The sequence below is a fragment of the Apis dorsata genome, unplaced genomic scaffold (genome assembly GCF_000469605.1).
Source record: "Apis dorsata unplaced genomic scaffold, Apis dorsata 1.3 scaffold_52, whole genome shotgun sequence".
NCBI lineage: Eukaryota > Metazoa > Arthropoda > Insecta > Hymenoptera > Apidae > Apis > Apis dorsata.
This window is the reverse complement of record NW_006263353.1, coordinates 2,338,915-2,359,115: the sequence shown is the minus strand read 5'-3', so window position 1 is coordinate 2,359,115 and position 20,201 is coordinate 2,338,915. Positions and strand designations below refer to the sequence as shown.

The 20,201-nt window shown below is 25.0% G+C and overlaps 5 protein-coding genes across 7 annotated transcripts; 4 read left to right on the top strand and 1 right to left on the bottom strand.

Moving 5' to 3' along the window:
• LOC102680105 (serine protease snake-like) lies at positions 1-4,881 on the top strand. Its single transcript, XM_006609271.2, has 7 exons — positions 1-206; positions 804-1,055; positions 1,144-1,408; positions 1,581-1,849; positions 1,927-2,090; positions 2,156-2,333; positions 4,712-4,881. The coding sequence occupies exons 1-6, from the start codon at positions 143-145 to the stop codon at positions 2,324-2,326; spliced, it is 1,185 nt and encodes a 394-aa protein (XP_006609334.1). The 5' UTR covers positions 1-142; the 3' UTR covers positions 2,327-2,333; positions 4,712-4,881.
• Positions 4,882-5,247: 366 nt separating this feature from the next.
• Positions 5,248-7,201, top strand: LOC102680235. Its single transcript, XM_006609272.2, has 4 exons — positions 5,248-5,402; positions 5,629-5,775; positions 5,844-6,087; positions 6,155-7,201. Exons 2-4 carry the CDS (start codon positions 5,636-5,638, stop codon positions 6,794-6,796), a joined length of 1,026 nt encoding a protein of 341 aa, XP_006609335.1. The 5' UTR covers positions 5,248-5,402; positions 5,629-5,635; the 3' UTR covers positions 6,797-7,201.
• LOC102680367 (interleukin enhancer-binding factor 2 homolog) lies at positions 6,988-9,038 on the bottom strand. Of its 2 annotated transcripts, XM_006609274.2 has the most exons (4): positions 8,861-9,038; positions 8,280-8,586; positions 7,639-8,203; positions 6,988-7,552 (listed from the first exon to the last, which is right to left on the bottom strand). In XM_006609274.2, exons 2-4 carry the CDS (start codon positions 8,577-8,579, stop codon positions 7,266-7,268), a joined length of 1,152 nt encoding a protein of 383 aa, XP_006609337.1. In that variant the 5' UTR covers positions 8,580-8,586; positions 8,861-9,038; the 3' UTR covers positions 6,988-7,265. The 2 variants fall into 2 exon arrangements, with proteins under 2 accessions (XP_006609337.1, XP_006609336.1); XM_006609273.2 differs by lacking the exon at positions 8,861-9,038 and having other exon boundaries at positions 8,280-8,605.
• Positions 9,039-9,457: 419 nt separating this feature from the next.
• On the top strand, positions 9,458-17,312 carry LOC102679524. Of its 2 annotated transcripts, XM_031515091.1 has the most exons (11): positions 9,458-9,669; positions 9,735-10,228; positions 10,308-10,375; positions 10,465-10,693; positions 10,769-10,894; positions 11,059-12,800; positions 12,969-16,097; positions 16,175-16,301; positions 16,373-16,518; positions 16,600-17,037; positions 17,251-17,312. In XM_031515091.1, exons 1-10 carry the CDS (start codon positions 9,623-9,625, stop codon positions 16,801-16,803), a joined length of 6,312 nt encoding a protein of 2,103 aa, XP_031370951.1. In that variant the 5' UTR covers positions 9,458-9,622; the 3' UTR covers positions 16,804-17,037; positions 17,251-17,312. The 2 variants fall into 2 exon arrangements, with proteins under 2 accessions (XP_031370951.1, XP_031370952.1); XM_031515092.1 differs by lacking the exons at positions 16,373-16,518; positions 17,251-17,312 and having other exon boundaries at positions 16,600-16,755.
• LOC102680600 (ralA-binding protein 1) lies at positions 16,953-19,781 on the top strand. The gene is made up of 9 exons (XM_031514962.1): positions 16,953-17,037; positions 17,251-17,389; positions 18,000-18,058; positions 18,203-18,250; positions 18,323-18,503; positions 18,677-18,857; positions 18,953-19,267; positions 19,348-19,686; positions 19,770-19,781. The coding sequence occupies exons 1-9, from the start codon at positions 16,953-16,955 to the stop codon at positions 19,779-19,781; spliced, it is 1,359 nt and encodes a 452-aa protein (XP_031370822.1).
• Positions 19,782-20,201: the final 420 nt, after the last annotated feature.

Sequence of the window (20,201 nt, the reverse complement as noted above, 5' to 3'; positions counted from 1 at the left end):
CTTATCCTACCAGTTACTATCTTGGAAATAAGGGGGGGATATACAAAAGTGATGTGTAAAGAGAAATACGAAGCAGTTGAGAAACTTACGGAGTAGTGAAGGCATGTGTTGATTATCGTCATAATTTTTATTACCAATAACAATGTTGATTATAATGTTTTTATATTTTCTATGCAATCCGATTTTTTGCAATACACAGGACGAAGGTAAAAGAAGTAGTTTTTTAATACACAATAAATAAAAAGATATAAAAATTAAAGATTGTTATATATTAATACTAATATAATTGATGATAATATAATCTAATGACATTTAATATGATATTTAAAATTATATTTATAAATGATTAGTTTTATTTTGTTGTTATCGAAAATATATTCTTGGAAAAATATTAATTTTTTATTTAATTTTTTATTGATTCAATAAAGTTTTATAAATACAGAATTCTAATATTCCGATACATATAAAAGAGGATTAGATATTAATATTAAAACAAAATTTCGTTAAATGGATGTAATAACATTTATTTATAAATTATATTTTATATATTTTTTATATATTATATGTATATATACATATATATATATTATGTATATATATATACATAAAAATATATTTTTTTAAATAATTTTAGGAATCTTAATTGAGAAAAGTTAATAAGAGAAAATAAAAAATAAATACAATGAATTGCATCATAAAGTTAATTAAAATTTTTTTTATATACTCATTGTTAATGGATATTCATATATATATATAGTTCTTTATATTCATAATTCTTATTTAATATTTAATATCTTTTCCAGACGAGCCATGTATCACTAATAACAATTTGCCAGGTATTTGTAAACTTCTTCAACAATGTCCTTCAGTTTATGAAAATTTATTAAAAGGATTAAGTTCACATAAAATATGTGGATATCTTAATTTTGATCCTGTTGTATGCTGTCCAGACATAAAAAAAATATCTACAACTACAATTAGAACTACAACAACTAAAAAAACAACTGCAATTACAACTTTTCTACCATTTACTGCAAAGATGAAAACAAAAGCAAGTATGTATTTTATATATATGTATAATTTTTTAAATTCTAAATTCTTTCAAAAATTTTATGTTGTAATCCATTATAATAATAATTTCAGAATGTGAAGAATACAGTAGATACGTATACACGACCGAATATCCACCAACTTTAATAAACAATAAAAAACCTGTAAATAAATCTTTGTGTTACATTAAAGATCGTACACTTATCGTCGGTGGTACAAAAGCTGAAGCAAAAGAATTTCCGCATATGGCTGCAATTGGATTTGACACACTAGATGGCATTGTTTGGGCATGCGGTGGCACATTAATTTCAGAAAGATTCGTTTTAACCGCTGCACATTGTACTTTTAACAGAAACTTGTATATATTTTGATTCTCATTTCAATATTATTATTCAAATTATTATTCAAATTATTATTATTATATAGTTGTTAGTTCTATAAATATTAGTATTAACAGCAAAATTAGTAAATAATAATTATGTAATCGTTATATAAATATAATATATAAATTCAAGTATAACTTTTTATAGGAATAGCACTGCAAATTGGGTACGATTAGGTGATTTAAATCTCGAGAGATCGGATGATTATGCAAAACCAGAAAATTTTCGTGTCATTGAGCGAATAAGAAATCCTCATTATAAGCCACCATCACAATATCATGATATCGCGCTTCTTAAATTAGAAAGTGATGTGCAATTCAATGCGTGGATAAGACCCAGTTGTTTACCGTATTCTTTACCGGATAGTGGCCTTGATGGTAAGGCAACTGCAACAGGATGGGGAGATGTTGAATGGCGTAAGTACAATAATTAAAAAAAAATCTTATTTATTTGACTAAAATAATATTCGATTTTAATTTAAATTTTTTTCAAGACGAAAGCGGTTCAAATGATTTATTAAAAGTCACAATTAGTTTGGTATCTCAACCAAAATGTAATAAGTTATTCATCGGAAATGAGAAAAACAATAAACTCAAATTCGGAATCACAGAAGATTCGCAAATCTGCGCCGGTGAACTTGGAAAAGATACTTGTCAGGTAATAATATTTTAAGAATAATATAGTACATAGAAATATAAAATTTATATCTATTGCGATTATAGGGAGATAGTGGTGGACCACTTGTCATCTTAAATCGAGATTACGATTGTATGTATACTTTAATCGGTGTAACGAGTTTAGGGAAGCTTTGCGGTACCATTATTCCTGGTATATATACTCGCGTTTATAATTATATTTCATGGATAGAGAATATAGTTTGGCCAGATTTATAATACAAATGTAAAATAAATACATTTTTATATTAAATTGTAATATTTATGTATTTTATTTTTTTATAGATTTACAAATATATTTATATAGAATACAGATATTTGTACATTTTATATAACCAAAATTATGCATGTTAAATATATACTCATAATATTTCAATGTAATTTATGATTATATTTTATTTCAATATTTTTTTTTGTCTTTTTCGAAAAATAGAAATATTTTTAATATTCGTAGCTATAAAAATTACTAAAAATTATTATAGAATTTTTCATATATACTTTTTTCTGAAATGGATACATATTTAAAATTATGCAGTATACAGTTATTTGAATTTTTAATATTAGAAATAATTTCTATTATTATACAATATTCTATTAATTCTATTATACAATAAAATATATCGTAATATAAAATTCAATTGATAATGAAGCAAATTGATAGTGAATATTTTAATATTAACTATTAACTTATAAGAATATTGATACAAGAATAAAAACTTATATTATATATACATATATTTTTTAGATCTGTTCGTGCATAATTATCTGTTAAATGAATCTTGTAAAAAGAAAATAAGATAACCTTGTCATATTTATTTTTTCTATGATTCAATCAATCATTATTAAGGAAAAATTGAAATTATAAAAGAACAGATAAAGAAAGATATTAAATCAATAATTAAAGAAACTACATAGCAATCAATAAAGATAGAAATGAATTTGAAACATTAAGCTATAATGTTATAATAATTGATATTATCAATAATGATATTGTTAATTTTGATCTTATTTTTTTTAACTGAATTTTGCTATAAAACAAATTAGAACAATTCTAATAATTCTTTCGTGTGATTGGTAAAGAAAAGATTTAAGAAAATATAATATTTAATATTTTATATATTTGAAATAAAAAAGATAAAAGATTCGAGTAATGAAAATGATTTTAGTCTAATAATAAGAAAATAAATTTATCGTACTACAATAGAAAATAAATAAAATATCAATTTATATATATTATATATATATTTGTACTTTACAACAGAAATCATTAAATGCATATGAAACATAATATAAAAAAAAGAAATGTACAATTTCCTCTTAAGACTGATAACTTAACGCGTGTACATACTAATTCGTTATATGATATAAATCAGAGTTACGATGAAAAACTTGATACTATTATTACTACTACCACCACCATTATTATATTTTCCGAATCTGGGATGTCAAAGCAGCACAAAGTAGATATTTTATAATAAATATTATAGAAATTTGAAGATTGTGACATTTACTTAAGCATTATTTTTAAAAAAGAATTGTTTTTTTATCTTATTCTATTTTATATCTTTTATTAGCTAAGATCATTTTCTTTTTTATTTTAGAATTCAGTATTTAAAAAGAAAACATAATAATAATTATTTTATTAATTATTAATTATTATTTAGAATATGAAGAAATTCGAAACAGTATTTCGAATTTATTATCAATGGTACAAAATCAGTAATCGAAGAATTCACATTTATAACTGCAATTAGATTTCGCGGTTCTAAAGAAGAAGATATTATCTGGCGATGCAGTGATTTCCTAATTTCAAAATAAATTTTGTCACAACTGCAGCACACTGTATCTACAATCGTAACTATTAAAGATTTATCTAGCCATTTATATCAATATTAATTTATAATTTCATCATAGATATTAAAATATTGATCTCCAATTTTTAAAGATATCAGAAATAACATTTCTTTATCCTTAGTAGTAGAATATGATATTAAAGTTTGATCATTTATTTCTTTGATACATTAATTTATGATAAATATTAATTTCCTATATGTATTAATTTATCTCATTTATTTAATAATAAATAAGTATTAGATTAATATTTGTTGTATAATAAATTCGTATAATAAATAGTATTCATATTTCTTTATAAAAATATTAAATATTGATAATTTATAAAATTTTTTTTTATATTAAATAAACTCGATAAATATGTTTGTTTCTCTAATGTATTTGAATGAACTTGCATAATATAATATGTCTAATTAAAAATAATTTTTTGCAGGAGAAATGCAATTTGGATACGATTAGATAATTTAAAGAAATCAGATAATGATAAGATGCAATTAATTTTTGAATTATTGACAGAATAAGATTTCATATAAACCACCATCTGAATGTCACAACATCGTGCTCCTTAAACTAGAACAAAATATAATATTTAATCAGAAAATGTTGTTGTTTACACATTCCTTATCAGATATTGGTATTAATGATAAAGCTATGCAATGGAATAGGGATGAATCGAGTAAATTCATAATAAAATTCATTTTCTATTAATATTAATAAAATATAATAAAATAATAATAAAATAATTTTTTTTAGATGAAGATCAAGTGATTTGTTAAAATATTGGATATCTCATTTGAAATGTAATCATATATTCACTAATAGCGAAAAGGACAATAGATTCGAGTTTGGAATTGTGAATAATTGGCAAATTTATACTGGTGAACTTAGAAAAGATACTTGTCAGATATATTTTAAAAATAATATAGAAGAAGTATTAATTAATATTAAATTTATTATATATATATAGGGTGATAATGGAGAATTTCTAGTTATCTTAAATGAAATAATATGTACAATTTAATCAATATAACTAATTTAGAGAAAAATTGTGGTAACATTATTCCTGGTATATATGTTCGTGTTTATTATTATATTCCATGTATAGAAGATATAATTTGGCCGGATTGTCTAAAAACTAAAAAGAACATATAATTTTATGCTCAATTTTTCTTAAAAATATCATGTATTAGATTGTAAAAAATTAGATAGATTGTAACGAGAATTTTTAATAAATACATTTTAAAATTTACTGAATATTTGATTTTTATTAATTTTGATATAAGTATTTAAGGCAAAAGCTTTGGATAATATTTTGCATTGATGCGAAAAGACGCGCAAGCGCCAATTGGTAGAGTTTACTTAGTTTTCGTTACACTGTGTACGTGTGCAGTTAAAAATCAAGTGATCATCTATTTTCATTTGTCTAGAAGCAATTGCTCTCGAGGTAAGAATCGTTTCATAGATTGATTGTTTTATATAATGCAAAAGTGCATAAAATGAATAATGAAAAATCCAACATACAATATAAATATATTACTAAAATTAAAAACTAATTGTTCTTGTACTTAACTTATAACTTGAATATAAATAGCATCAATATTATCAATTTAAGAGAAAAATATTCATCAGTTAAAAATTCATATGATTTTACATTATTGACACTTGCACAGTGATTCAATGTCTGCCATTCTCGACGCATGTGGAAATGATACTGGATCACCCTCAATATCAAAAGCTGAGGATAATTTATCCAATAGTGACGGACCGTTAATTAAAAGCTGTATTCGTCAAAATAGTTGCAGTAGTGTTCATATAAGGTGTAATAAAAATTTCATATTAATAATCGAATCTGTAATATTTATTATAATAACAATCATTATTTTAGTTGCGAGAACGTTAATCGAACAATTGTATCATCTCACATCATGTCAGCATCTAACAAAAAATTAGCTAAAAGACGCTATTGTCTATGGACCTTAACTTTTATTCTAGCAATAATTGGATTATGCAATCTCTTCCTCAATATTACCGTGATTGCTGTTTTGCGAATCAATCAAGGGATGGAAGCGATGGAAATGATACCCGATGAAAATCTTGTAAAATTTTATGGAAAAACTGACTTAGATAAGGTCAGATATTAAAATATTTCAGAAATATTTTTATATAATTATATAGATAATATATTCATATATATAGATATGCTTGCAATCAGGAGTTTGTCAAAGTTACGGAGATGAACCAATGGAAATCTCTGGTGACGAAGCAGGTGTACAAATAGATGTAAATAATCAACGATCATACGAAGAAACACGCGCTAAAATGATGATTTTATCAAATGGTACCACTATATCAAAAATAGAATCTTTCGAAGTAAAAGATTTTAAAACTGGGATTATTTACTTTACTACTGATTTTCCAAATTTCGGTTTGCCTGTTGGAGTGGAAAAAATTGATGTGAAAATTGCAGAAACGCATAGAATCACATCACCAGTTAATGAAAGTCTCATTGTAAATTCCGACGATCAAATTTCTATGCAAGGAGCAGAAGGTGCCAGTATAGAAAGCAAAAATATCATCTGGAGCGCAGATACAGATATTTTTTTAAAAAGTGTTAATGGAAGCATTATCCTTGATGCTAAAGACGGTGTTTCTATTGATACAAAAAATATACCAATAACACCATTGTTTTTACAAAATCCATCTGGTCATGAACAATATAAAGTTTGCATTTGTATGCCACAAGGAAAACTCTTCAAAGTACCGATTCGTGCTAACAGTCGATCAATAAGCTGTGCTCGCATCAATCGAACTCCAGAAAATGATCCTTGTTTGCGATAGAATCAAACATGTATTTGAATTTTTCATTCAATTTTATTAAAATATTTAATACTGCCAAGTACACGAAATTAGAAATCTTGATTTGACACTCGATTTACGATTTGAATAATCAAATTAGCAAAATATTTTAAATCTTTAATTAATAAAATATGTATTTTTCCGGAAATTTGGAAAATAATATAGAATTGAATTATATATTTTACCACTAATATATACATATAATTCAGACTTTATTCGAGATATTACGTACAAATTCACACATAATATCATTATGTAAAAACATTGACATTAGTTAATATATTATTGCTAATAAAAAATCATACATTTTTGAAATTTGTGTATAATACTAAATACATCAATTTTTGTATCAGATACTCAAGATTATCAATAAAATTATAGAAAATAGTACAAAATTCTCGACATTTCATAGGACTATGAATGAAAACATAATTATGTTAAATAAAAAAAGTTAAGCACTTTCTGTTATCATTTCTTCATTGCTTTCTTCCATATCTTCTTGTTGTTCTTGTTCTGTAGGAGGTTCGTATACCTTGTCTAAAGGACTAGCAACAACACCACCTGCCCACACACTCATTTCTACAGCAAGTTTATTGGTACCCTCAAGTAATGGTCTATAGCCTCCATGACCCAAGACACGTAATAATGTTTGAGCTGTGAGACATACCAAATCTTGTTGTTCTAATGTCATGGCTGTGTGTACACGTATATTACCACCCTCGCATGGATCAGAAATACCTTAATAAAATCATGACAAATATTATATAATATTATATAAAATTTATTTATAAAATATTATTACATTAAGATATAATAATTTTTACCAGCAGATCCTGGAAGGAAGAGTCCAGAAGCAAGTAATTGAAGTACTCTTTTATATGCTTGATTTATTGGCAATGCTTGTCTACTGGGATTATTCATTATAGCATTGTGTGCTAATAAATCTAACATCCAAGGAGATAATGGCTCTAAACCTTCAAATCTACTTCTCAAATCTCTAAGTAATCTTATTAAAACTTTTATACTGGAATGATGAGCATTTTCTTCAAACCATCGGGAATGTCTAATTGCAGCAAGATGACCTTGACATATTTTTACATCTAAATGCTGGTCAGATTCTAATTTTCTTAAATTCTGATGTAAAGTGGTAATCAGTACACGTACTGTAGCTTCATTATTAGCAATATCAAAACCACGCTCTGTATGAGTAAGTCTAAATATTTCTTTGGGATTAACAGTTTTTAAATCATTATTAACTTTTGTACCAAGTGCTTCCACAGCTGTTTTAGTAGGTAATGTTTTGAGGATCACAACAATATCAGCTACATTATGGCCTTTGATCATAGTTCCTTTTTTAAAGCTACCTACTTGTCTCACTTCTTCTAATTGCTAAATAATAATTATCATTAATAAATAAGAAATATAACCTGTACAATTAAAAATTATAAAAGAAATTTATATTTACACAAGCTTCAAAACTGCCTGGAGCAACTATTAAATTGTCAAGTACACTCTGTAATTTAGTTACTAAATTTAAAATAGAAGTTTGTTCCTTTGGTGTAGGACACATGTCTGTATTCTTTTTTAAAAGTGCCATTTGAAAATCTGACTCATCTGGCGCTGATTTAACACGCGGAAATGCAGCTTCGCATAAAGTATAGTCAAATGGATGACGTGGAAGGAATTGTTTTCTAGGAAATCCCATTCCACGTCCCATACCACCACGACCTCCTCTAATCATTCCACCTCGACCACCTCGTACCATATTATGTCTAATCATAGGAAGAAAAGTATTCAAAAGTATTCTAGAAACATTTATTGCAATATATTAAAATATTTTTAAAAATATCAAAGATACTTTCAATAATGAATTCTATAAATCTTTAGAGATCTATAAATGAAACAATAAATTAACTGCAATATAGATTAATGATATGAATTAATAAATTATTTAAAAAGAATTAACCTAAATATTTTCCGATTGTAACACTATTATTAATTAATAATTATCTAAGAATTTTTAAGGTAGAAATATAATAAACTTACCAAAAGATAGAAAAATAAATTTAAAATATTATTTTAACTTTTATCAATAATTTTCATTCACAATACAAATTTTATTAATACAAATTTTAATTAACTGCAAGCAACATTAGACACATCAAAACATTAATTTAGTAAATCAAGATATTCTACTGAAACATATATGAACAACATCTTAGCGCCATCTAGGTAAAACAATGTTTAAAAAATAAAAATTTTTATATAATATTTATTGAATAAAATAAATACTATGAATAAATAAAAAATTATTATTATAATAAAAATATTAAACATTAATTATCTATAAAATATATGGCAAATTGATAATATGAATGATAATAATCTGCATATATTTCATGCTATATAATAATTATAATTTTCGTTTTTATTTTTTATAAAAAATACACAAAATAATTATTAAGTGTATTTTTAATTATTACAAAATATTATTTTTTTTATATTAATAAATTAACTAATTGATTAAATTTTGTTATACTGTATATAACATATGAAATAAATTTAAAAATTACATATACAAATTTAATCATAATAAAATTTCAATTATATATATATATATATATATTATAACTGTAGATATATTCATTCTAAATTAATAGAAACATCAAATACCAAACCAATAACCATTTTTCATCCCTCATACACCTCATAAATTTACAAGTATAATAATAACACAACTTAAATGGAACTGGAAAACTAAACTATATACATTTTATTTATCATTCATCTTTGCTTCATTTGGCCAGAATGTCTAAAGTTTCTTTAAAATCAAAAACACTCAGACACCGTAGGAGGTATGTATAAAACATTTTAACAAAAATTTTATTTTATACTAACTATATTACTTTTTTCTTAATAGAAAAGTTCCTGAAAAAAAGATGATTATAAAACCATATGGCTTTTGTTGTTCAATTGATGATGTTGATCCATTAACAAAATATGATAAACTAAAATCATATAAATCTTCATTGATATCTTTACATGCAATACATGAAAGTCCAACTTTTAAATTTCGAACAGAATTCACTGATTATATAGATCATGAAAATGCTTTAAAAAAGAAAGCCAAATATATAGATGTTGGAGATTATAAACGTAAAAATTATAAAAGAAATAAACAAAGTTTACAAAATATGAAAGGTTTAAAAAGATTATATGAAAAAAAAAGACCATTTAATAAATCTAATGGTTTTGAAGACTTACACGATGAAAAACTTGCATATCGTCTTCAAGGACCAATGCAATGGTATCTAGAAGATGAAATTAATTCAGCAAAAGATATATTTTGGGAACAAAAAATAAGAAAATATAACGAAGAAATGGATAAAAATACTAAAATTGGAAAAAAGAAAAGTAAATTTTAATTTAATTATTATTTCTATAATTAGTACAATAAAACCTAAAACCTAAAAACTTCATAATTTTTTTTTAGTAATGCTTATGATGAAAAAGGAAACAGATATGTATCCTCGATGGTATCAAGATTTTTCTATTAATCAAGTATAATTTTTATTCTTTATCAATTAAATATAATATTAAATCTTGATTAAAATATTTTCAAATTTATTTATATATATATTAATTTATAGATAAAAAATTTAAGAATGTTACAATGTATAATGCATAAAGATTGTGAAGAAATGGTAACAGGACGTACTCAAAGAACACTTATATCAATTGGAATCGTATCTACATTTTTCACACTAACATCAGATGCTATTAAGAAATTGCAAGAATCTTCTAATTGTAATGTAATCGAATTTTTAAGAGAAGTTTATAAAATATTAACAGGAAATTATTTTGAAGAAGAAGGATATAGTATGCTGTGTCTATACTTTTAATTTATTTTTTTGTATTTTATATCTTTATATTAATTCTATTTTTAAATTTTAGAAAAATTTTATGATTGTAACGAAAGAATAATCTTATCAGCTATTGCATTTTTAACTTTACCAGAAACTGTTATAGAACTACATAAACGTTTGCCGCCTATAACAATGCCAAAATTATATCCAAAACGTAATATTTTCTTATTAATTTGTTCATATAATTTATTTATATTTCTCATTAAATTATTCATATATATTATTAATTTAATATTTTATTATGTATTAATTTATTATTTTTAATATATTTATAATATTATTATTAATTTATTATTTTATTATATATTATTTATATAGCTACTGCGCCAGTAGTATCAATAAGACAGAAAATGAAATCGCCCTATGAAGAAGAACTTTTTATGGGACCAGATTGGAGTACATTTTATAATCATTTACAAGATTGGCAAGAACAACGTAAATTAACGCCATTGCCAAACGTAATATTACCTCCTAAAGAATGTATTTTAAATATAAAAAATGTAATAACCAATCCTTATTACAAAGAAATTAAACACAATAAAGTACAAAACAATCCTGAAAATAGTCAATTAATTCATATTAAAAATAATTTTCCCCCTGTTCATATGACAAAAAAAAAAAATGTTTCTAAAACAAAATCAAATTCCCAAAAAGAAAGAAGTATTGTTAAAATTAATAAAAAACAAGAAGATAAAAAAAAGAGTAATATTATTCATGACATAAATTCTGTTGAATTACATCAAGATCAAACTTTTAAAAATGAATCAAACTTTTATAATGAAAATAATGAAGATGAAAAATTAAAAAAAATAATAAATTCTCCAATAAATATGCAAAAAATACAAAATGATTCACAAAAATTTGGTGGCCTTAATGTTCCACCTTTGTATGAAAATACATTATTTGATTTTACAATCAATGGAATTTCTGAGAAACCAGGACCGATAGAATATAAAATATGTGGAATTTTACAACCACCACAACCAAATAAAAAATCTTGGCTTGATGAAAAACATGCACATTATATAATAGCTGGTGCTTCTGATGAACCACCAACTTGTCCTGTAACATATGAAATGACTGGAGTTGCAAATGTAGTACCTTCTAATAGCGATGAAAGATTTTTTGCAGTATTGAAACTTGGAGATGGACCTAAAAAGATTTATCCAAGTGGTAGAAAGAATTTATCTCGTCATTGGCAAGAATGGTTGCAAAATGTAGATGAAGAATTTCGAAAAGTAGAAAGAGAGGCAAATAAAATGATAAAAAATATAGAAGCTATAACGAAAGTAGTATTTCCAGGACCAAGCTGTGATAGCTGTTGTTCTTGTAGACAAACTAGAAAATCGTATTTTAGAACAAAAGAAACGAAAGCACCTTATTTTGTAATAGATACTATAGCTGAAGATGATAATAAAAATAAATATATTGTAGGATCAATGGCAATGCATTCTCCTGCACCAACTCCTCCAGAATCAACTGTAAACTTATTAGAAGTTATAGCTTCAGAAGATGTTCTTAAAACAAGTTTAATAATAAATGGTATTACAACTGAAACAGGTAAAACGCAATATTATATTACTGGTGCTCAGGAGGATTTAATACGCGTACCTGGACGAGTTGTAGAGCCACATCCACCTAGGCCACCAAGAAATGTTCCGCCTTGCATATGTGCAATTCAACAAATGTTTAATAAAGGTTTGACTTCAACTTTGAGTCATGATAATATACCATGGACAAAAGAAGATGGATTATGCTTTGGACAAAAATTTAGACCCCAAGAATTTCCTGCATATTCTTGTAAGAAATATCCCGGTGATAAATCATGTAGAAGAAGTCCATTTATTAATGAAATAATTAGATTACAAAAAAAAGCTGAAAGAAAAGAAAAGCAAAAAACCGAAGCTCCAGAGGAAAAGAAAATGTATAGTATTGCAGATTTTCAACCATGTGGAGATGAACATGGTATGGGTATTTGTGGAGCACCTTGGGGTACTTTGCATACTTTAACACCAGAAGAATTAGCAGAACAAGAAAAATTACGAAAAGAAATATTAAGAGTACGTTTTATGTTTATGAATTAATTTAATTATAATTATATTTATATAAGTGTTATAAATTAATTTAATTATAATTATAAGAAATTATAATTATAATTATAAGAAATAATGATAAAAAATTATAATTAATAATATTACAATATATAATAAAATCATATTATTGTTTAGAGTCCTCCATGTGGAACAAAACCTGGTCAAGCTGTTTGTGAAGGTCCTTTTGGAACACGAATACCAAAACGGGACATAGTTATAGAAGAAGAACTAGCAGGAGAAGAGGAAGAAGTTGAAGAAGAAGAAGAAGTATTAAAGGAAGCACCACCTCCTGTCAAAAAAGAAAAAGAAAAGAAACGTGACGAGAAATGTTATATGAGTCCGCAATCCATAGAAATTAGAAAAAAAGAAAAGGTTGTGGAAAAGAAAGTTAAAAAATTTATTCCTGATCCCACTTATCATGGTTATGATGATCCATGGAATATATTTCGTACAGCACCAACAGAAAAAGAATCTGAAACTGATTTTAAAACATTATTAAAGCTTAGTTCTCCAAAACCACCAGCAACGCCCGTACAATCTAAAATATTAGTAGATGAAACTGAAAAAGTTGCATTAGAGAAAAATTCTAAATTAGATACTAAAAAAGAAAATTTAAAAAAAATTTTTCTAAAAGACAAAAAAGAAAAAATTCCTACGAAAAGTATATCTCAAATTGAGGAAAAACATGATCAAGAAAAATTTAAAAGCGAAAAAGTAAGTAAATCTCAAAGTTTGAAAAAAGAAAAAATTTCGAAAAGTATATCTCAAATTGACGAAAAACAAAGTGATCGAGAAAAATTTAAAAGTGAAAAAGTAAGTAAATCTCAAAGTTCGAAAAAAGAAAAAATTTCTATATCTCAAATTGCGGAAAAACAAAGTCGAGGAAAATTTAAAAGCGAAGAAAAAAATGAAACAAAAACACTTGATAAAAAATCAATTTCAAGCGTAAAAACTAAAAAAATGAATGATAAAGTATTACAAATTAGTATGAAAAAGGATAAAACAAAAGATCAAAATCTTTCAAAATCAAATAATAAACACAATCAAAAAACGAATAAAAATCCTTCATCTTCGAAATATTTAGAAAAACAAAACGAAAATCCTAAAAAACCTATATCTAATAAAGAAATATCTTTAATACATGATGATCAATTTAACAAAACATTTCAACAAAAGATACATAATGCAACAAATTATAAACAAGACAAGAAAAACAAAAATTCGAATAAATCAAATAAGCCAATTTTATTAGCAAATAAAAACAAACAAATAAAGAAAAAAAAATCAAATAAACAATCAAATTTAAAATCGGTAAGACGAGATAAAAAGAAAGATATATATATTGATCAGGATATAGATCCTGAAACAACTTATAAAAATAAGATATATGAATTGAAAAATATGTTAAAATCTTCTGAACTCTATCCTTATGATGTTAAACCAGTGGATATCCCAGATGAACCCCCAGCAAAATGTCAATTAGAATATGACTATGATATAGAACCTGTAATTGATACACAAGATGAAACAGATGCAGATATACAATTACCAAGTAAAGGTCCTTGTGGATGGAGGACAAAATCAGAGCAAAAATTGCCAACTAAAAAAACTTTAGTATATCTCAGTGAACCAGACTATCCTCCAGAAACAGTACCAGTAAGACCAGGAGGAAAACCATGTATTTGTCGGGAAAATAGAGCGAAAAAAAAAATATTATTATATAATATTGGAGGAAATATAGGTGGAAAAAAAGATGATGAAGAAAAAAAATTATTAAAAAAAAAAAAAGAAGTAGAAGACAAAAAGATGCAAGTTATAGATGGTGTCATTTATTATACCCCACCACCGAGTCCCCGTAGAAGTGACGAATATGTACCTGAATATGATCTTTATGATTCCCCTTATGATATGTGTCTTACTCAACGTAAAGATCAAAACCTAAAATTTTTCGAACAATATAGTACACCTAAAATATCGGAAGTTTCAAAAAATAAAGAATCTTGTGGTTGTAGTCGATATATAGATACATATGGTATTCAAGCCACAAAAGAAGATGAGGAAAAAATTCAATTGATGAAAGAACTTGACAAGACTAGAGAAACATTAATAAATGCGAAATCACCAAAAGAACGTTGGAATCTAGCACTTAAAGATGTAAGTTTATCAGAATATTTTACACGATGTAAAGATAATTTACCTTGTTGGCTTAAATGTGCCAAATTTAATAAAGTGGGTTGTCCTATACCGCATCGTAAACTTAAAACAAAACGACCAGTTTGTGAATGTAAATATGAAAGAAAAATACTTGAACATAGGGAACAAAAATTGAAATGGAAGGAGCGTCAAAAACGATTAAAGACTTTGAAAAAACAACCTTATATAAATGTCGCAGATATTTCAAAACCATTAGTGCCAAATACAAAATTAATGATATCAGACGTAAAAAGAATTCCAAGAGAGGATGAATATGTTGACGATATTAAATATTGTATAACTGGCGTTGCCGAAAACTATTCTTATTTACCACCTAAGCAAGTAGTAGGTGGTATTCATATGGCTACTCCTATTCAAACACCTGAACCAAGCCAACATGAAATACCATGTGTTTGTTTACATCGTCATTGGTCTCCTACAAATATTCCGCCTGGACCATTGCCAAAACCTGAAGAAATTTTACTTGCTGAAAAAAAAAAGAGACAAGAAGCCGTAAAAGAAGCATTTAGAGAAATTTACGCTCCTCAGCCAGTCTATCATACGCATGATGAGCATAGCTGCAAAGACACATGTGGTCAAAATTTTAATATAGAAAATGATGAAAATATTAGAGAAAATGAAACAAAATTTAAGCAGGATGATAATCACAATATAGCTTCCTCTTTACAAAAACCTATTGATGCTAAGAGCAAATTAACAAATATTTCTCAAAATACTAAGCATCATGTTAAATCAAATATTGATTATACTCAGGATAAAACAGAGATTAAAAATATGTCAATAAAAAAATCCTCCGAAATTAAAACAAAAAGCTCATCCAAGAAAAATAAAAATACAAATATAATAGTACAAAAAGATTTCGGAAGTAAAATAAAAATTTCGGATAATAAAGACATTAAAACTGATAAAATTGAACAAAAACGTTTAAACATTTCTCAAAAATTACAAAATAATCCTACCGAATCAAATATAGAAAATGTAAATATATCGGATAAAGAAAATGAAGAAGATTTTGATGATTCCAAAAATTACTTAATGGCCATAGTGAAGGTAAAAGATATTTTTTTGTTTATGTTTTCTATTTATTTGGATTAAATGTAGAAATTTCTGAAATTCTTAATGGTCAGATTGAATTAAAAAAAATGGCAGCAGAAGGATTTCTATTTGCAAAACTACCAAAAAGTTTTTTAATGCCACAATTGCAATATTGGTTAATGTATAGAAAAGGAATAGTTGTTACTGATAAAGAAAAGAGTAAGTCAAATTTATTTTTATATACACAATATTCGATATATAAATTATTATTTACAATGTAATATTTTTAGAGAAATTATTACGTAAGAGTATTAACTTATGGAACAAGTTAGATACAATAACCGCTAAATCTGAAGTTCGAACTCCATTATTAAAAATGACAAAAATTCAACTTAGGAATTTAACTTTCGATGATGCACAAGAAATAAAAAAAAAGGTTTTTTTAAACAATAAATACAAAAAAATTTCAATTAGATTATTATTTTAATTATACAATTATAATTTTATTCATTTATAGATTGCAATGAAAAAAGCTATGTTTTATAGTCAAGTTCGTAAAGAACGCGTTTTATATGGACGATCAATGTGGAATTCAATGGAATATGGAAAATTTCCTTCGATATCATTTAAACAAGCATATTTCACTTATATGGCTAGTAAAGAAGCTGATGGTCATGTTTTTAAACCATGGATGCCTTCCGAAATACGCGATATGAATTAAAAATATATGTCGCGTATAAGAATTCAAATATAGATAATCGATCTGAAGGTCGAATAATTTTTGACAATCGAGAAAAGCTCGAATGAAATATCGATAGTTTGGTATCAAGATTTTTAAGCCTGTTAAAATATTGTAACAAGCCAAGAAGGATGGATTTCGAAAGTCCAGATGTAGAAAAAGAATTTCCTGGATTATATGCATCAGAATCAGCTAAAAAAAGTAACGAGAGCGATTGTACGTATTATCAATAATCAAATTATCTAATTTCTTTTGCATAATAGTTATTTTAAGAAAGAGGTTATACATATTATAGAAATCATAAATCAAATTATAAATTATTTTCTCAAATATTTTCTAATTAACTATTTAAAATATTGTATTTATATTTATAAAAATAGTTAGTAATTATATTTATATATTTTATATATTATATTTATATATTTTTAGTTAGTGATGAAGGTGGACATGAGAAACATTCTAAAAAGGAACTCCTTGGTGGTAAACGAAAAGAAAAAAAAGATCGAAAAGATCGAGGATATGCCACTTTAGAAGGAGAAAGTTCACCTGATGAAGATCAGGAAACAAAGTATGTTTTTTTTATATAATTTTTTATAAGTTTTATAAGTTATAAACATTCATTTATTTAATAACTTTTATAAATTATTTTATATATATTTTTTATTTTTAAAATAAAAATTAAGTTCATATTAAATTATTTATTTTATGTTTACAATATTTTTATGTTTAATTAATATTTTTTGTAATAAAGAATATAGATATATAAATATTATCAAGTAATTTTAATTTTTATATATTGTTAGCACTGATATATTAATTACTTAACTTATTAATTTAAAATTAGTTGTATTGATTAAAATGTTTAGTAGTATCTATTAATATTTTAAAAATATTTAAAAATAGTCATTTTAAAATGGAAAATAAACTTATCACAAATATTTATGATTTTATATTGTTAATCATTTTAATTCTTATTTCTATTATGAATATATATTTTATTGTGAAAGTATTACTTCTATATATACAATAAAATATATAATAAAAAATGAATAATTATATTAAAATCTAAAAGTATATATAAAAGTTATATTTTATAATATATTAAACAAATATCTTTTCATATATTGTATACAATTATTATATTTATTACTTGAATTAGCATATGATTTAACTCACAGAAGTCCTTCAAAATCAAAAAAGACTAAAGCTTTCAAGTTTCCATCAAAGAAAGAAAAACGTGAAAAATCCAGAGAAAAAGAGGGTAAAGAAAAAGATAGTGAAAAGGAGAAAGATAAAAAGAAAAAAGATAAGGATGAAAAAGATATAGAGAAAGAAAAACGTAAAGAAAAAGACAAAGATAAAACAAAACAAAAATTTAAAGATCGTAAAAAAGGAAAACACAATGCAGAGGATGGGTTAGATATTGGAGGTAAAATGTATGATATAAAATTATTTGATAGTATTAGTATAGAATTAAATTTCTGAATAATTATCTATCTAGAGGGGCAACCAGTATTTGGTGTTAGTCTGCATTTAGCAGTGGAAAGAAGTCGTTGTCATGATGGCATTGATTTACCTTTAGTTGTGAGAGATTGCATTGACTTTATAGAAGAACATGGAATGAATATAGAAGGTCTATATAAAGTTCCAGGAGTGAAATCAAAAGTTCAGCATTTAAAAAAGTTATATAATCATAGGGAATTTGTAAATTTATTTGAATTTGAACCTACAGTAGCTACAAGTTTATTAATATTATTTCTTAGGTTTGTATATCACTATATTAAATAATATATATATATATACTAATAAATATTTTAAAATGAAATATTACAAGATTAAAGTTTTAATAATATAGGGAACTGCCAGAGCCAGTCTTAGAAAGCAGTGAAATGATATCTAGATTTGAACAAGCAGCATCTACAAAAGATGTTGCTCAAAGAGAAGCACAATTATTACATTTAACTCAGCAGCTTCCTAAATGTAATAATGTTCTTTTAGCATGGATTATATTACATTTAGATCATGTCACAATACGAGTATGTTGAAAAAATATTACCGTTTTATATATATATATACATATATATATATATATTTCTTACATAAAATATAATATTTCATATTAACATTTCAGGAAAAAACTACTAAAATGAATGCTCAAACCATTTCAATGACATTAAGTCCCGTATTACAAATGAGTCATAGATTATTATTAGCTTTATTGTTTCATTGCAAAGCTCTTTTTCCAAATGTAAAATTAACGAAATATGTGCCGCCACTTTCATCTGGTAGTATTAATCTTCCAGATTCTGTAGAAAGCATAGCAGCTGAATTATCTAAGCAAGAATCATTACTTTCGCAAATACACATGCAAATGAATGCAGGTTTTGTTACAAAATTACGCGAAGAACAATTATGGGAAGTGCAACGTATGATAACGCAATTGAAGGTTCTATTTTAATATTTATTTTTTTATTTAAAAATATCAATAAAAATTGCAAAATATAACATCAATTTTTTTCTCTTTAGAGAAAATATAAAACGGTTCAAAAGATGGAAGGTGCGCAAAAAAGTTTAGATGAAGAAGTAAAATCAAATGATGAAATTGCAGTAGAATTAAATATACAAAAAACAAAAACAGAAGAAGAAGATATAGACTATGCAAAACCGGAAACTCAATCAATATCTACATTAACATTGAAAAAGGATAGTAAAGCACATATTCTAGAAGACAATAAAGAATCAACCAATATAACCAATATAAATATTATTCAAAATGAACGAAATGCACATGATAAAGATATTGTTGATTCTACCGAGATATCTACAATTATACCACAATTTAATGAACAAGAAAATATTTCATCCGTAACAAATGAAAATGGTATGAATAATAATTAAAATCAATTCATGATATCATTACGATATCATTTTTATTACATTTATTTCAGTTTCAGCAATAGAACTTGAACATGAAAATGCTATTGACAAATTAAGAGAGAGTTTAATTTATGAAGAATTATTGAATATGCAAGCATTACTAAAATCGCGAATAAATCAAGAAAAGAACGAAATTAAACGGTTAATGGAAATGTTAATAGAACGTGGTCCTGAAAAGAAAAAACCAAAAGAACGAGCACATTCGCCGAATGAAGCAGAGATGACAGCTATGATACAATTAGTTAAAGAAAATCAGTTACTTGAGGTATTTATACAAATTTATAATTTAATCTATAAATTTTAAATTAATATTCTACTTGTATTTTTATTTTAGAAAAAAATGACTACTTTAATTCGCAGTATTATAGAAGAAAAAGATGCTTGTATAGAATTACGTGTTCAATTAGCAGTTCATCAATTAGCAGCTAAAACCTGACCATTAA

What these genes read in the sequence shown, in the direction of transcription:
- LOC102680367 (XM_006609273.2), bottom strand. Translation starts at nt 8,594, where the DNA reads ATGATTAGACATAATATGGTACGAGGTGGTCGAGGTGGAATGATTAGA. An exon ending in CAGGCAGTTTTGAAGCTTGT is followed by an intron (nt 8,204 to 8,279) that starts GTAAATATAAAT and finishes ATTATTATTTAG; the next exon opens with CAATTAGAAGAAGTGAGACA. An exon ending in CTTCCTTCCAGGATCTGCTG is followed by an intron (nt 7,553 to 7,638) that starts GTAAAAATTATT and finishes GATTTTATTAAG; the next exon opens with GTATTTCTGATCCATGCGAG.
- LOC102680105 (XM_006609271.2), top strand. Translation starts at nt 143, where the DNA reads ATGTTGATTATAATGTTTTTATATTTTCTATGCAATCCGATTTTTTGC. An exon ending in TTGCAATACACAGGACGAAG is followed by an intron (nt 207 to 803) that starts GTAAAAGAAGTA and finishes TATCTTTTCCAG; the next exon opens with ACGAGCCATGTATCACTAAT. An exon ending in ATGGGGAGATGTTGAATGGC is followed by an intron (nt 1,850 to 1,926) that starts GTAAGTACAATA and finishes ATTTTTTTCAAG; the next exon opens with ACGAAAGCGGTTCAAATGAT.
- LOC102680235 (XM_006609272.2), top strand. Translation starts at nt 5,636, where the DNA reads ATGTCTGCCATTCTCGACGCATGTGGAAATGATACTGGATCACCCTCA. An exon ending in TGCAGTAGTGTTCATATAAG is followed by an intron (nt 5,776 to 5,843) that starts GTGTAATAAAAA and finishes TCATTATTTTAG; the next exon opens with TTGCGAGAACGTTAATCGAA. An exon ending in GAAAAACTGACTTAGATAAG is followed by an intron (nt 6,088 to 6,154) that starts GTCAGATATTAA and finishes TCATATATATAG; the next exon opens with ATATGCTTGCAATCAGGAGT.
- LOC102680600 (XM_031514962.1), top strand. Translation starts at nt 16,953, where the DNA reads ATGGATTTCGAAAGTCCAGATGTAGAAAAAGAATTTCCTGGATTATAT. An exon ending in GATGAAGATCAGGAAACAAA is followed by an intron (nt 17,390 to 17,999) that starts GTATGTTTTTTT and finishes TTTAACTCACAG; the next exon opens with AAGTCCTTCAAAATCAAAAA. An exon ending in GTATGATAACGCAATTGAAG is followed by an intron (nt 19,268 to 19,347) that starts GTTCTATTTTAA and finishes TTTTCTCTTTAG; the next exon opens with AGAAAATATAAAACGGTTCA.
- LOC102679524 (XM_031515091.1), top strand. Translation starts at nt 9,623, where the DNA reads ATGTCTAAAGTTTCTTTAAAATCAAAAACACTCAGACACCGTAGGAG. An exon ending in TAAAATTGGAAAAAAGAAAA is followed by an intron (nt 10,229 to 10,307) that starts GTAAATTTTAAT and finishes ATTTTTTTTTAG; the next exon opens with TAATGCTTATGATGAAAAAG. An exon ending in AAGATTTTTCTATTAATCAA is followed by an intron (nt 10,376 to 10,464) that starts GTATAATTTTTA and finishes ATTAATTTATAG; the next exon opens with ATAAAAAATTTAAGAATGTT.